Here is a 16,931-nt window from a genome sequence, read left to right as displayed (position 1 = left end):
CTACTATTTTAAGGACATTTAATCGTCACTCCCTGCAGCCTCCAGGAGTTTCCGATTTATCTTTTACCGTTGTATGGTAGTGTTCTGACGACACAAACGCATCTATATTTAGCGTTTTCTGTTTCGCTTAAATATACCAGCTTGAGAGTCTCTTTTTGTTCAAAAAATAACGGACTATTTCTTCGTAGAATAGGGTAGCTGGCAACCCAGACATAAAGTTAAGAGACGACGTTCGTAAGCTGCTGGCTGCTGCTGTGTCTGACTGTCCAAGTTCCAACCGACCACCAGTAACAGATCGTGCGCTGTCATGCGCTGTAGGTTACGTCTCTCTCTCCTGCGGGATTGACTGACTAACCGTATCTCTGTGCTGGCGGTTACGTCTCTCCTGCGGGATTGACTGACTAACTGTATCTCTGTCCTACAATCACGGACTTTAGCCTAAGATTGAGGGGATTTCTTCTTGAACCGTGAAGAATAAACGTTGCATTAGTTTTGCCTTACTATGTTCAACAGAGTTATCTCTTAATCCTTTCGGTGCTCGTTACCGCACGGTATAGAACTACGAGTCTACCGCAACATTGCACTTTTATATGCTCTCCTGCTTAGGCAAAGCGCAGCCTTATAGGAAGTAAGCATACTCGGGGAGGGGAATGGATGAGCTTGCTGGGGGGACCATTTCCTTCCTGAAGAAGTTTGTTTTCCCCGAATAGACTGCAATTCAGACCACAGTTTTTTCCTACCGGGAAACTGAAATATTATTCAAGATCTAGGAATTATTCTGAACATCTCTCAGTGCGTCATGATAGAAAGAAGGTGCCGGACATCCGGATAGTGTTTCAGATGTCCTGGATCTTAATCTGAAAGAAGTAAATGCAATTCGGTAGTCCCTCCAGTCCTCGAAACGATTTTTTGGAACCAGTGGTCCACATCAACTCTGATATTCCACAGCTCTCTCATATCTTAAGAAGTATCTTCTCTAGGTCCCTGCTCGAGTTTACGAGAAAGCGCCTATTTATAACAACAGGCGTAGAATGTAACGATCATCTAGAGGTTCGTTACAGGATTGCAAAAGTCCGTACGAATCGTCTCGATCGACGGCAGCAACGATAGATTACTAACATGCTAGGTATTTTAATTAAGTGGTGTTCTTTTTTATGGTGTCCTGAGAGAGTTATTTCCTCTTCAGTATGTGAAGTAATGTGTTACGTTAGCTTTGTGTGTGGTTCAGGTGGTCTAACTTATCCTAGCATGAATGCCCTGGTAAGAGAGGGCTAGGGTTTCCTGTCAACAAATTGGTCCCGTCCAGTTGTCAGACCCTTGTTATTAGCTTTCTCAACAAACAGGTCACATCTAGTTGAGAGCTACTAAGGTTTAGCAGGCTAAGAGGCAGGACCTACGAAGTCAGCTACCTTAGCAGGTAAGGAACTTAATAAATAATTTTTTAAAAATTAGTTAATTTTTGTGAATTATGACGATGTTGCTGTCTGTGACCCACCTCCAAATGTGTCAATCAGCTATATATATACCTGCCAGGTAAGTGTCATGCATAAAAATGATATTGTTATGATACAATAAAGTTTTATGCATACTTACCTGGCAGGTATATATAATTAAATTCCCACCCTCCTCCCCTCAGGAAGACAGGGTTCAGAGAAAATCTGAGGAAAACGGGAATAGTTCCAAGTACCAGCGCCACGGGAACGTGGGGGAGATCACCTGAACTACCAGTGGTCTAGCGGTTGCCGAGAGTTTTGAAAATTCTGCCAGTGCGAACAGACAACAGAGAATGTTGTTTGACAGATTTGCATCTGTCAAACAACAAAGACCTTCACGATCATTGAGGTCTGTGGAATCTCGATTCTAGCCTCACCATCTACTTTTTGCCTCGCCTGTTTTCTCGGAGTCAGACACTCGTGCGAGATCAGGCGACATATAGTAGCCCTGAGGTTCTTATTGACGAAGTCGATTGCGGACGACGTTGGGTTGCGTTGATACACCCCAAGGTTTGGCTTTGTTAGATTGAATTCGCCCGACCCAGGCAGTCCAGACACTCATCCTTCAGCTAAGAATAGTGCCTTTTGGTCTTCAGGTACAGCCTTGCTGTCCTTGATTCGTCTGACTGGTCAACTGGTCGTTCACCTGACTTTAGTACAGACTGTGCATTTCCGGATCGAAGCTTTCAATATGGAACTTAGACGTAGTTCCTGAAGTTCGTGATGTCAAAGCATTCGAACCTCTCCTGCCTGTTAACTTCTTGTATGTGATCAGAAAGGCCTTCTTCTAACCACCCTAGATACGACAAAGAGGGTTAGTGAGATTTTAAGCCATCGTCACAAGTTTTTTTTGGCTTTAGAGAACCCAATGGGTGTGCTCTCTAAGCCTTTCGTTATGGCCTAAGAATGGAAACCCTTTTTGTCCTTGGGCCAGGATCTTGGAAGCAAGGATGGCACAAGTTAGTGGGCAGGAGCCAGAGAGAGTCCTGTGCCCTGTCAGGTCTCTCAAGTTTTATCTACTTAAAATCAAGAAAGTCGAAGTCAGTCGGGCAATCTGCAGTGTTCCGAAAAAGACCAGACTTGCCCATATCGAAAGTACACCCTGGTTTAGGGTTAAGGAGTTCTTTCAAAAAATGCTCCTTCATTGTGTTTGCACAAAGATTTGAAAGCTTTTTATCTGAATGCTCACGAGGTGAGGGCGCGGCCTCGGAAGCATTTCAACAGAGCATGGCACTCAGCAACATCCTGAGTACCATGTTTTAGCGAAGCAACTCTGGGTTCACTTCACACTCCCTGCGAGATGTGAAGATGGCATATGAGATCTGCTGCTCGCTAGGGCCATACGTGTCTCGCAGACACAATCTTGGGGCAAGAAGTACTATCATCCTATCCTGTAGAAAATGGTTAGGAAGAGCTCTTAATTTAGTTGTGGAGTCGCTGACAACGGCGACTTCTTAATCTGAAGCCTTAGTTAACACACATTAACTTTGGCTAGGTTGGTCAGGTGGTGATATATATAATTATATATATATTTATTTTACTTCTTAGCCCTCATGGTATGGTCAATATGGTCTAGTCACATTGTGGTCACGCCCCGTTGACAGATCATCTGGAGTGCACCAGCTTCATAGGTCTCTACCTCGCTGGCAACTCTAGTAAAGCAGAAGCAGACTTGGGTGACAGTAATCACGAAGTCGGGCTATGCTAACAGGTGGAACCAAGATGTAAATCATCTACATGCATTTGTGTCCCAAAATCCTTCTATTCTGTCCCTTCCCACCTCCAACGGTGGGGTTCAACTATATATATATATCTGACAGGTAAGTTCATGAGCAAAATGATATTGTTATGATACAATAAAGTTTGTTCATACTTAACTGGCAGATATATATATATTCAAGTACCCACCCACCTCCCCTCAGGGGACAGTGGAAATAAAAATTATGAATAGAAAATGGGAATGGTTCCTGATACCCGCCTCCCAGCGGCGGGAATGGGTACTAACCACCTGGCCGGACCACTGCGTGTGTCGGAAGTTTTTTAAATTCTGTCGGACTTCAGAAAATACAGCTATATATATACCTGCCAGGTAAGTATGCATAAAACTTTATTGTATCATAACAATATCATTTTGACTATCAGGAAACTCTTTAGGCAGATGGGGTTTTCAATAGCAGCTTCAGCTGCCATTGCATTGCAGAATGTAGACGTTCTTCATCCGCCAAAGTATACCAGGCCAAGTGGACAATCTTCAGGACCTGGTGCAGATGTCAATGATATTGCGGAATTCTTTCTGTACCTCAGGAAGTGTAGAGGTCTCTCTTCATCTACAATTAAGGGATGCAGAACAGTGTTGAACTCAGTTTTCTAACACAGAGGCATAGATCTGTTCTCCAACCCAGATCTTTCTGACCTAATCAAGTCTTGCAATACATTCAAACCCAAGGAGTCCGCAACTGTCTTGTGGAATTTGAGTGTAGTCTTGAAATAGCTCTCTGGTCCTTGTTTCGAACCTATGCATTCTTCTTTGTTACAAGACATTACCAGGAAGACCCTCTTTCTTCTAGCATTGTCGACAGCCAAGCTGGTCAGTGAAGTACATGCTTTAGATAGAAGAAGTGGATTTTTTCAAGGGAATACAGTTTATTCTTTCACCCTGGGCTTCTTAGTAAATAATGAGAATCCAACCAAGCCTTGGCCACTTTCCTTCATTATTAAGTGTCGGAAATCCTGGGCAGAAGATGAATAGAGTTCTGTGCCGGTAAGAGCCCTGAAGTATTACCTCTGCAGAAAAAAGAAAATTCAGGGCCTTTCCAGTAATCTTTGGTGCTCAGTGAAAAATCCGTCTTGCACCCCCTCAAAGAACGCCCTTTCTTTCTTCTTGAGAGATTTGATAAGTGAATCTCATTCTTTGATTGAAGAAGTCTTACCTTCCTTCAATGCCAAAGCTCACGAAGTAAGAGCAATTGCAACTTCGTTAGCCTTCAGACTTAGTTTGTCCTTACCTTTTGTTTTACAACCAACTTATTGGAGGTATAAGTCGATATTCACTACACATTATCTTCGTTACATAGAAATGACATACAGTAATTGCAGTACCTTGGGTCTGTTATCAGTGGCTGGTATGGTGTTGGGGGACGACGTGTAGGAAGTCTTACAAGCAACCTTCCTATCATCTTCGTCTTGAACTAAGGTGTCGAGTTTTAGGGGAAACCTGGGGATACAGTGTACCGGGAGTACCCACTACCCACCAGTCTTAACTGATTAAAAATTTGTAATATTTAATACCTGACACAGAGGTATATCTAAAAGATAGGTCATAAAACTCTAGAGTATAATACTGTAAAACCTGTTAGAAAAAATTCATAATCATAATGATAATAGTACAGTACGTACTGACTTCAACCACATGTAGATAGACCTGTTAGATTCAAGTACATATATGAAGGTCCCTAAACTAGTGTCAGGATTGAAATAATGATATTCTTAAATATGAAAACTCCCTATCAGATGCTCATAAACAGATGCTTCATCAGAATTATTAAATGCAGTATCGGTTATTTTAAGCATTAAAATTTTTGTACATAAAAACTATAAGTGAAGTGACAAGAAACATTGTGATAATGTATGTTACATTAGCCATAAGGATTGAAAGTCTCATTTTAAGATGCATAAACACACAAAGCTGCAACATTGCTGGTGGAAAAATTAAGGAATGACTTCCCCACTAGTATGTGGAGAAATTTTAATCTTGCAATCATTTGTTAATGTTTTATTACTGTGGGGTAACCCTTTCTAGATATTGTAATGTTCCATACATTTTTTCTCTTGTCTTTACAGATAACAGGAGTTGTGAAGAAGTTTTCAGGAGAACAAATGTACAAAAACAATCTCTCCCAGGTGTCTCTCTTTTGGTTAACTGTTGGCAATGGACGTCAGTTATTTAGAATATTTTCATCTTCCTGTAAGTATCCTGAATGTACTGTACTTTGGTCATACATAAATATCATAACTCCTTTATCCTTAAAATGCTAGAGACCATGGACAATGCGGTAGTTTTTACCTGCGGCTTTAGATGAGGGTGGTAAGAAAATACTCCAGTGAGATTCTAGAGGCCAATGAACCCTTTGAAATCCCAGATATTGAATCCCTTGAGATTCTGATGACATCATCCAGAAATTAAAAGATCAACTATAACTATTTTGATGTTAGGTAGCATTGGGGGATAGTCATCTTTATTTCCTGTGTTAATGGAGAATTATTAATAAGGCAATTCAAAGTTATAAAAATTATAAAAATTATAAAAATCATACCAGGAAATATCCTGATTTATCCCAGACTCCTTGGGAATTGAGGAACTCCCAAAACAGGAAACCATGTTACCAACAAATGCATGTTAAAATCTGGTATTATATAGTAGGTATTTAAATTTTATAGCATGTTAGCTAAGACAATAGATACTGTATACAGTTAAATTATTCCCATTGTGACGCCTGTAAGTTGTAGTTACTGTATTTATTAGTTATATATATATCTTTAATGTTATCTAAGCCTTCCCCATTTACAAGTTTTGTAATTTAATTTAACACATCTTAATATTGTTTAAACATTGCAATTAAAAAATATTTAGTTACTTATTTCGAGTATTCTTAAACATACCTTTGCATAACAGGAGCTGCTAGTTAAAGATATCAGTGGATTAAAAGAACTACTGTACAGTACTACACAAAACATACCTGTACACACAAACTCCAGCAAGCACACAGAAGCTTAAGAACTATCAGTAGATATTCTGCAATGTTTCAAGAAATGTCACCAATCTCACAATTTTGTACATGAACTTTCCTGTCAGATATATACTTAGCTATACGTCTCTGACGTCACGACAGAATTCAAAACTCGCGGCACACGCGACAGGTAGGTCAGGTGATCTACCTTACCCGCCGCTGGGTGGCGGATGTAAGAACCAATCTCCCTTTCCAGTCAGAATTTTTCTGTCGCCGGTGACGACTACACCTGTGGTTGTTACCTCCTGACGCTTTATTCATTTCTCGTTGCCGTGGATTATTTGGACTGACTTTCGGTGTTGAAGTACCTGATCTTGTTGGCTTGGCATACGCATTTGTGGATTGTTTTTGGATATTGATTTGGATTTTTCTTTGATTTCGAGATGTCTGAGTTAGAGGTTAAGAAATCTTCTATGTTTAGAGTGTGCGCTATGGATGAATGCAAGGTGAGACTACCGAAAGCTACGGTAGATCCTCACACAGTTTGCTTTAAATGTAGAGGTAAAGAATGTTCTTTTGATAACCCGTGTAATGAGTGTGAGAAGTTGGATGAGGGTGAATGGAAGGCTCTTTTCTTCCTACTTGAGGAAGTTAGAGAAAGACAGGGTGAGAAAGGCTTCTTCTAGGAGTTCTAGTAAGTCTCGTATTAGCGAGTTAGAAAGAAAATCCTGTTGTAGCATTAGAACCTTCTCCAGTTTCAGCTCCTGCGCCCTGCATCGAACCTAAGGATACGACTACGGAAGTGGCAACCATGAGAGCCACGATCCTTAGCATGGAAAAGAAGATCCGTTCGTTGCAAGGTAAGAGTAGTGAAGGTGAATTGTGCAGTGACCCCCACCCCCAGTGCAGTGGAGGGTGCGTCTGATCGGCTCCTTAATGCTTCCAGGCCTAGACCTACCTCTTCCAGACTCCCAGTCCCAGTGGAGGGGAAAGTCAAAAGCCCGCAGGAAGGTTAGGGAGAACTCCCACCGATCAGGCGTCCCCTCGGTAGATCCTGATGCTCGTACCCAGGCTGCCCTTGTTCGCGCGAAGAAGGAGGTATTGCGCCAATCTTCTCTTCGTTCTTCCTCACCTTCACCTAGAAGAGGATGGAGCGCCTCGGATTCTTCACGACCGCTGAAGAGAGCCTGGAAGGCGCCTGGCTCCTTTCCTTCCAGCCCGGAAGTTTTTCCAGAAGAGCCGGAAGTAGAGATCAAGAAACCCAGGAGGGAGCAGGAGTTCTCGCCTCATAGTAGGCTTCGAGCCTCTTCTCCGGTGGAGGATTTTACAAGATCTCCAGCTCGAATTCTTGCGGGACTGCAAGCGCAGATTTCGGCACTGGCGGGCTCCTTGGCAGGAGGAACGCGTCGGAAAGACGTCTCTCTCCCTGTCAAGAAGGTCTAGGATTCCTTCACCTGTCTTACCGTCTCAGGTCAGAGTCGGTTCTCTCTCCTTTATCAGCGGATGGAAGGAGGCGCTCTTCCTCAGCAGGCGCTTGTCGTCTTCCAGGCATCAATCGCCCCAAGAAGCTTTCTCCTGGTGACTACATCTCTCCAGTAGGAAGGGATCTAGCGACTAGTAGGCGTTCGTCTAAAGGACAGGCGTACAGCCTCGTCCTCGCGCTCTTTTACGAAGATCCTTCATTCCCCGGATAAGAGAGCCTACTCTTTGATGGATTCGTCTAGAGACAGGATCTCGCCTTATGTTAGGCGCTTGAGCCTAGTAGGCGCTACCCCCTCCCCAAGTAGACGCTCTCCCGCTCCCAAGCGTGGTGCGGAGGATAGGCGCTTTTCTCCTGATAGGCGCTTTGCTCCTGATAAGCGCGGCTCTACTTTTAGCCGCCTCGATTCAGGACAGGCGCGTAGAGCCTGAAAGATATGTCTCTTCTGGGAGACTACCTTTGAAGAGACACACAAGTCGGGTGCGAAGTTTGTGGAGCATGGTAGACGCCGGTCTCCTAGTAAGCGACCTTCTCCAGACCTTCGCTCTCCTGTAAGTAGGCGCCAAGAGCCTAGTAGGCGTTCGCCTCATGGTAGGCGCAGCTCGCCTGGGCAGCCGCTCTCCTTTGAACAGGCGCATGGAGCCTGAGAAGCGCCTTGAGCATAGTAGGCTCTCCTCTCCTAGCAGGCGCTCCCCTTGGAAGCCCGGAATTCTAGGAGTAGGATTAAGGAGCAAAGAGCAAGCACTCATCAGAGTAGGAAGGACTCATTCGAGAGGAGCTCTCCAGAAACTTTGGCTTCCCCTGATAGGCGCCAGTCTACTACTAGACACTCTCTGGACAGGCGCATTTCTTTAGAGAAGGCTAACTGCACTCGTAAAGAAGCGGAGGGTTCTTCAGTGGATGAAGTTGAACCTTCAGAAGAGGATTTGGTGAAGGACTCGTCAGTTTCGTCCTACAAGATCCTTACAGATCTACTTCTTCAAGAGTTTTGGAGACTCCCTTACTCCCGTCGCTCCTCCGTCTCCTCTCTCTTTATTCTCGACTTCGAAGAAGACGAAAGTTTCCTCTTGTGTGAGGATGAAGCCAACCATCTCAATGAAGAAGGCTTTGAGAGGTGTTGGTGATTGGCTGCTTTCTAAGGAAGAGAAAGGGAAACTGTGTTTTCTTTCCCTCCTTCAAAGCTTACGGGCAGACTCGGATTTTGGTACGAGTCTGGAGAACCCTTAGGTCTGGGTCTTCCTTCATCGGCGGATGCGGACTTCTCTTCTCTGGTGGATGCAGCACGACGCTCGGCTCTTTTATCGGATAAAACGACCTGGGCTATGAACGAGCTTGACCACCTGCTGAAGGGAATGTTTAGAGTCTTGGAAGTCTTCAACTTCCTTGACTGGTCTTTGGGGGTCTTGGCTAAGAAGACTCAGAACCCGGATGCCTATTTTTCGCCAGAAGATCTAAACAGTGTTCTAACGTGCATTGACAAAGCAGTTAGAGATGGATCGAGCGAAATAGCCTCCCTCTTTGGAGCAGGGATCCTTAAGAAGAGATCAGTCTTCTGCTCTTTTCTGACGAAGTCTGTTTCGCATGCCCAAAGAGCCTCTCTCCTGTATTCGCAGCTCTCGCCTCTGCTTTTTCCAAAGAAGATAATCCAGGACATCTCAGGATCTATCTCTGCGAAGGCGACTCAGGACATGCTCGCACAGTCGGCACGGAAGCCTAAGACCTCCTTCCAGACGAAGACTAAGAAGGAGACTCCAGCTAGACAGGAGCCCTTTCGAGGGGGCCCCCCCTTCTAGAGCCTCTACCTCGAGAGGTAATAGAACTTTCAAGAGAGGTAGATCCTTCTCACGCTCTGTCAGAGCTAAGAAGTAGGGAAGTAGTCCCTCCAAACACCAGTAGGTGCCAGACTTCTAAGATTCTCGGAAGCCTGGACAAAGAGAGGAGCGGACAACTGGTCCTCTCTATAATAAGGAAAGGATATCTGATTCCTTTTTTTTACGGAAAGACCACCGTTGACAACGACTCCGAGGGAGTTGGTGGCCAGGTACAGGGAATCCCATCATGAGCCTTGCTTTAACACAAGCAGTGGAACAAATGTTCGAGAAAGAGGCTATAGAGCTAGTGAGCGACCCTTGCTCAGCGGGCTTTTACAACCGCCTTTTTCTAGTTCCAAAAGCCTCAGGAGGATGGAGACCGGTTCTGGATGTAAGCGCCCTGAATTTCTTTGTAGAAAGGAGGAAGTTCGCCATGGAGACGACATCCTCAGTGTTGGCGGCCCTTCGGCCAGGGGATGGATGGTGTCCCTAGATCTTCAGGACGCTTACTTCCATGTGCCTATCCATCCTTCGTCAAGGAAATACCTCAGGTTCATGATGGGAGGAAGGATATTCCAGTTCAGGGCCTTGTGCTTCGGCCTTTCAACAGCCCCTCAGGTCTTTACAGGCCTAATGAAAAATGTAGCAAGATGGCTACATTTGGAGGGAGTCAGAGTGTCCCTTTACTTGGACGACTGGCTGATCAGAGCCAAGTCTCAGGAAAGATGTTTGGAGGACCTACAAAGACCCTTTTCATGGCAAGTTCTCTGGGACTTTTGGTGAACTTTCAAAAGTCTCAGTTGATCCCCAGTCAAGATCGTATCTATCTGGGGCTTCGGACTGGCCGTTCCTCTGGATTTTCGGGCTTTTCCGTCTCCAGAACGGATAGCCCGAGGGTCAGAGAAAGTCAAAGCCTTCCTAGAGAAAGAAGTATGCACAGCGAGGGAGTGGATGATTTTGTTGGGGACACTCTCCTCGTTGGAGCAATTCCTTTCTCTAGGAAGGTTGCACCTCAGACCTCTCCAGTTCTTTCTCCATCGAAACTGGAGGTGTCGTTCACAAAACCTAGAGTTCTCCTTCGAGATTTCAAAGGAAATCAAGAAGGACCTCTCTTGGTGGGCCAACCCTCTCAAGTTTGCAGAAGGGATGTCCCTTCACATTCCGAACCCCAACCAAGTGTTGTATTCCGACGCCTCGGAAACAGGTTGGGGAGCGACGCTCGGCTCAAGAGAAGTGTCAGGCACTTGGAACAAGGAACAGGTGACCTGGCACATCAACAAGAAGGAGCTGATGGCGGTTTGGCTAGCTTTGAAAGCTTTCGAGCCCCACGTCCTAGCTTCAACAGTTCAGATCAACTCGGACAACACCACGGCCCTGGCTTACATCAGGAAGCAAGGGGGGACTCACTCTTTCTCCCTGTACGAGACAGCAAAAGAACTTCTGCTTTGGGCAGAAAAAAGGAAGATTTGTCTCCTTACCAGGTTCGTACAGGGAGAAAAGAACGTCAGAGCAGACCTCCTAAGCAGGAAAGATCAAGTCCTGCCGGCAGAGTGGACTCTGCACGAAGATGTTTGCCAGGACCTGTGGAAGCTTTGGGGCAAACCTCATATAGACCTCTTCGCCACAGCCAAGAATATGAGGATAGCCAACTACTGCTCTCCGATATCGGACGAGGGCAGTGTCGATAGACGCGTTCCTACTAGATTGGAAGGGTCTAGACACGTATGCTTTTCCTCCATTCAAGATACTGGGAGAGACTCTAAAGAAATTTGCAGAATCGGAGCAGCAAGGATGACGCTGGTAGCCCCGTTCTGGCCCGCACAAGTTATGGTTCACAGAGGTACTGGAATGGTTAGTAGATCTTCCGAGAACATTACCACAGAGGATCGATCTGCTCAGACAACCCCACTTCGAGAGGTATCACAAAAACCTCCCGCTCTAGATCTGACTGGCTTCAGACTGTCAAAGTTTGGTCAGAACGAGAGGCTTTTCGGCAAGAGTTGCAACGGCTATCGCAGCAGCAAGAAGGCCTTCTACCCTTAGAGTCTACCAATCGAAGTGGGAACGTCTTTCGGCGATGGTGTAGGAACCATCACTTTTCCTCTTCCAGTACCTCTGTGACACAAATAGCAGACTTCTTACTTTTCCTTAGGGAAGAAAGTGGATTGGCGGTATCAACCATTAAAGGCTATCGTAGCATGCTATCTGCAGTGTTTAGGCACAGAAACTTAAACATTTCAGAGATAAGGACCTTCATGATCTAATAAGATCGTTTGAAACATCCAAAGAAGGTTTCTCCAGGGGTTCCGAGTTGGAATCTGGATGTAGTGCTACGTTACCTGAGGTCCAATAAGTTCGAACCGCCTCAGTCTGCATCGTTTAGAGACCTCACGAAGAAGACAATTTTCCTCATGGCATGGCTTCCGCAAAAAGGGTTAGTGAACTCCATGCACTAGAAGGAAATGTGGGATTCAGAGGAGATGCAGCTATCTGTTCATTCCTTCCTTCGTTCTTAGCCAAGAACGAGAACCCTAAATCCTTGGCCTAGGAGCTTTGAAGTACAAGGATTGTCTGCATTAGTAGGCGAGGAAGCAGAGAGGTCTCTTTGCCCAGTAAGAACTTTGAAATTCTATCTACAGAGAAAGAAAAAACTTAAGGGCAATGATGTCAACCTTTGGTGCTCTGAAGAGATCCAAGGAGGACACTTTCGAAGAATGCGCTTTCTTTCTTTATCAGAAGCCTGGTGAAAGAAGCGCATGCGATATGTGAGGAAAGTCAATACAAAGTTAATTAAGGTCAAAGCTCATGAGGTAAGAGCTATTGCACGTCATTGACTTTTAACAAAAACATATCCCTGAGTAATATTATGAAGGCAACATTCTGGCGTTGCAACTCAGTCTTTGCAAACCACTATCTGAGAGACGTCAAAATTACGTATGAAAAGTGCTTCGGGTTAGGCCCGTACGTATCGGCGGATTCGGTGCTGGGGCAGGGAGCTGAGACATATCCTTAGTAGTATATATTTTTTCCCCTTGTTAGGTTGTAAGTTTTTGGTTGTTTGAAAGAACATGCGGGTAGGCATGTTTTTCATTTCGTAGTGCTAACAATGATTAGATTGGTTAGGTGATCGGTGTATGTTTGAGCTCCTTGCAATGATAGTGGTTAGGTTCTGTCATATAAGTGGGCGAATCCCCGTTGACAGATCCTGCTCGGATTCTATCAAGTAAGCGGACAACCAAATCCCTTTGATAGACCCAAAGAGTCTGTCAGCTGTAGGTCACGCCCTCGCTGAAGCTCTTAAGGCAACGCAGACTCATAGACAGTAACTACGAAGTCTTCTGCCTAAACAGGTAAGAACCAAGGTTGTTTTTACATCCTACAAAACTAGTGTTGTTTCCCCTTTTTTCCATATTTTATTATGCTGTCTCTTTCCCTCACCAAGGGTGTCAATCAGCTAAGTATATATCTGACAGGAAAGTTCATGTACAAAAATGTTATTGTTAGTATACAATAAGGTTTTGTACATACTTACCTGGCAGATATATACGATTGATGGCCGCCCAGCCTCCCCTCAGGAGACCGGTGTGGAAAAATCTTTGGCTGGAAAGGGAGATTGGTCTTACATCCGCCACCAGCAGGCGGGGGTAAGGTAGATCACCTGACCTACCTGTCGCGTGTGCCGCGAGTTTTGAATTCTGTCGTGACGTCAGAGACGTATAGCTAAGTATATATCTGCCAGGTAAGTATGTACAAAACCTTATTGTATACTAACAATAACATATTCATAGCTAGCAAGAACTACCACAAAACACACAATGGCATGTAGAGAACTGCATCACCAAGTGCACAACAACATCAATAATAAAAACTAGTAATACCAATCATGCAATGAAAAAGCAAGAACTGCCTCCAAACATAATCTTTAACAACATCTGTAAACTTTGAAACCTGTATTTTAAAGTCTGGTATATTATTATTCTCAAGTATAAAAGGCCCATTAAAACATTCTGATATAAAGCCAAGGACTATATCTCAGTTAACTGCCTCCCACCCTTATCAAGTAGTGAATGACAGAAGAAGTTACATTTGTGAAATATATAGTGAGAGATATGCCCTTAGGTAATGCCTAGGGCCACCAAGCCGTCGTCGTTGGTTCTGTCAATTGTCTTAATCTGCTTCATCATTGCCTTAAGGAAGATATTATCTATATGGTCTGAGTCCCGGGCTCTATTGGTAAGGTTGATTATACCATGTGACTTTTGTATTGACAGCTGCATTTATATAAAATTTGGGAGGAATTCCAATCTATGGTAATTAAATGAGGGAAAATTGCTGAACTATGTTGTCCATATCAAACTGAGTGCTCATGGTGAGTTAATCTATCCAAGAGAGCTTTTCCTGTGAATCCATAGTATGACTTATCGCAATCCCTACGGGAGATTTCATAAACTCTTAAAGCATAGGAGTCTATGAAATTCCCTGTAGGGATTGCGATAAGTCATACTATGGATTCGCAGGAAAACCTCTTCTCGGAAAGATTAACCCAACATAAGCACTCGGTTAGATATGGACAACATGGCTCAGCAATTTTCCATCATATAAATAAGACAGACCATACCATGGATTGGAACTCATCCCAAATTTTATACAAAAGCAGCTGTTGGTACAAATGTCAGATGGTAGAATCTTCACGAATAAAACAACAAGATAATTACTAATAAAACAACAAGATAATAGGATCAACCTTTCCAATGGAGCCTGGGACTCTGACCATATAGACAATATCTTCCTTAAGGCAACGGTGAAGCAGATTGACAGAACCAACGTCAGCTTAGAGGTGACCCCAGGCATCACCTAAGGAAATATTTTCCACTATATATTTCGCAAATGTAACTTCTTCTGTTATTCACTACTTGATAAGGGTGGGAGTCAGTCCACCAAAATATAGTTTTAAACCAGAGTGTTTTGATGGGCCTTTTATACTTGAGACATATCCTGTTTTAAGAGATGAATTTATTTACATATTATTACATATTTTGTTATTATTATGGTGATACAGTATTGGTCAGGGTGGATGACCATCAGGTGATAATACTGTACTATCTCCAGTGTTGTTTCCCATTATTATTAGTTCTGATTGTGATTACTTTTTAGTCACTATGTGGACTAGAATGTATACTTAAGTTTATTGCTTATATAGAACTTTGACAATACTAAGTGTATATGTATTTGGCTTTATGCTTTCTTGTTATAGCTTATTGCATTAACTAATATTTTATTTGAAATGTATTAAAGGTACATTTGTTTGAAATAGGACTTCTGTTAAATCTTTTAGTCTGTTATAACAGTATCTGTAAGATAAAATAATGGGACGAGTTAGAACCTCTTAGAGAAAAGAAATAACTGATCAACTGAATCAGGCAAGGCTTCAGGCTGAATGTCCACAAGCAAGAGTTGAGTGGATATTGCTTCATATGTGCTTAATCCATTTGCAGATGTTTATGATGCTGATACCAGTCAGACAAAGTGGGAAGTAACTTTCAGTAAACCTTTCTAGCTAGAGATTTGACTTTAGATTGTAGGACAGAGTAACTATACATCGTTATATTTGTATTAAAAGTATGACATGTGTACTGAATGAAATGTGGTGAGGTGTGTGCAGTTGAGTCTGTTAATGTGGATAAAATTATTATCCCGAATCATTTTCACCTTGATAATATTAGAATAGTGAATACCTATTAAAATATGTTGGAAAATGGTAAATTTTATCTTAATTAAACAATAAGAATGTAGTTATACATAATATTAATCTCCGTAGGGCCCTGGTACCCAACAACACAGAGATTTAGTTCTTTGAAGATTTGTATTAGATATAAAAAATCAAGTTACAGAAACTTATTGCATTGTTTGTTTGATGGTACATTTTGAATATTTTGTCTAATCTCTTGTTGAGATTGAAGTTTTGTAAACATCAGATAAGATGAGGGGTCAAAGGAAGCTTGTTTTCCCTTCACTGATTATCAAGAATTTTGAGAATTAGTTATTGTTATGATATGCTGAAAAGTATCCAAGCTTACTACAAGGGTGATATGGGTTGCTCTTGACTTCAGAAAGCCAGTTGAACTGCTTTGGCCTTCAGAAATGACACATTTGATTATCTGAATGACGTAGTAGAAATGTAAGACCAAAAAGTTAGTATATTAACCAGTGACATTCCACTGTTGGGGATCACTTAAATTGCCCCATGTGAGGTACACTGTAGACAATGCTAAATGTTCTTCACAGATTGCAAAAAAGATTTTCTTAACTTGGGTTTCCCAAGTTAGCATTGAAAACCCATTGTACAACCTCTGTTGGTGTGATGCTGGTTTAACAAACCTATCTGTTAGGCTTCCCAAGACATTCAAGGAGAGCTATATATTCAATTGAGCAAGAATGGTTAAAGTTACACACAGTATTATAAACATACCATGTTATTCAGCACAATGTGTACAGTTTAAAAAATTAGAATTTTGAATGAAATCTGTGAAAGTTTAATGTGTTTGCTATTTTATTTTTTATTTGAAAAAAAAAAATAACAAAAACTTCTCTCTGGCCTGAGAAAGTAAACAAACTACTTTTAAACTATTTTTTGGAAATATTTTTATATTTGTCTAGTTAGTACTGTATGTATTATTATTTTGTAATAAAATAATAATACAGTCCTATAAAGGTAATTATTTCATTGTCATATGCCAGTATCTCATGCTGTTTTATAGATTTTATCATCTACTACCAACCTTAGAAAGTGCATAATGTACCCCATGCCAACACCCTTAATCTTATTGATTATTTACTGTTTACTAATTATTTTAGTGCCTAAATGATATTCCTCTCAAAGTGATGAGAACAGTAACTTGGTTTTCTGATAATGAGTAGCATAACAGATAAGCAATCTTTGCTCTTTGACTTGTTATTGAGCCTGTGATAAGCACTGATGGCCTTTGGTTTGGTCCTCAAATGGTTTGCTCAGTTTCTTTGGTGTTGTGTTTGGTTAAGCATGTCTTAGAAATCTGAAACAACAATTGGTGCTAAATTATTTTATAAATTTGCTTTTTTAAGGAGTTTCTCTGTATTACTTGAATGATTGGAATTAAAAGTTGCTTGGCATATGTAGTTTTTATTGTTTTTCAAGTGAAATGATGAACGTAAGTTGTTTCAGTTTTCTGACATAGTTTTGTGTAGCAGCAAGAAGACTGCAGATGTTCCTTGATTGACAGCTTTGTGAGTCAGCAAGGTAATTAATTCTCTTTATTAGAGGTATACAGTTTTTATTTTAAAAGTAATTGGGGATCAGTACTTAGCAGCAACCTCTGTATTAGAAAGCACAAAAAATTTCTTTTCAATCAAAAAGGTCTTTTTGGGTTCCAATATAGTGTTT

General features: G+C 42.3%; 1 protein-coding gene across 3 annotated transcripts in view; it reads left to right on the top strand.

Annotated features, from left to right (window-relative positions):
* LOC135198552 (uncharacterized protein C18orf19 homolog A-like) overlaps nt 1–16,931 on the top strand; it is a 61,646-nt gene that overhangs the window by 17,754 nt on the left and 26,961 nt on the right. For 2 of the 3 annotated variants that reach the window (XM_064226253.1, XM_064226244.1), the window contains exon 3: nt 5,334–5,457. In XM_064226253.1, coding sequence (XP_064082323.1) covers nt 5,334–5,457 — 124 coding nt within the window. Of the gene's footprint in view, nt 1–5,333; nt 5,458–16,515; nt 16,788–16,931 lie in introns of those variants that run through there. The other variant, XM_064226261.1, reaches the window with a different exon arrangement.

The sequence above is a fragment of the Macrobrachium nipponense genome, chromosome 23 (genome assembly GCF_015104395.2).
Source record: "Macrobrachium nipponense isolate FS-2020 chromosome 23, ASM1510439v2, whole genome shotgun sequence".
NCBI classification, from domain to species: Eukaryota; Metazoa; Arthropoda; class Malacostraca; order Decapoda; family Palaemonidae; genus Macrobrachium; species Macrobrachium nipponense.
This window is presented reverse-complemented; position numbering and strand designations above follow the sequence as displayed.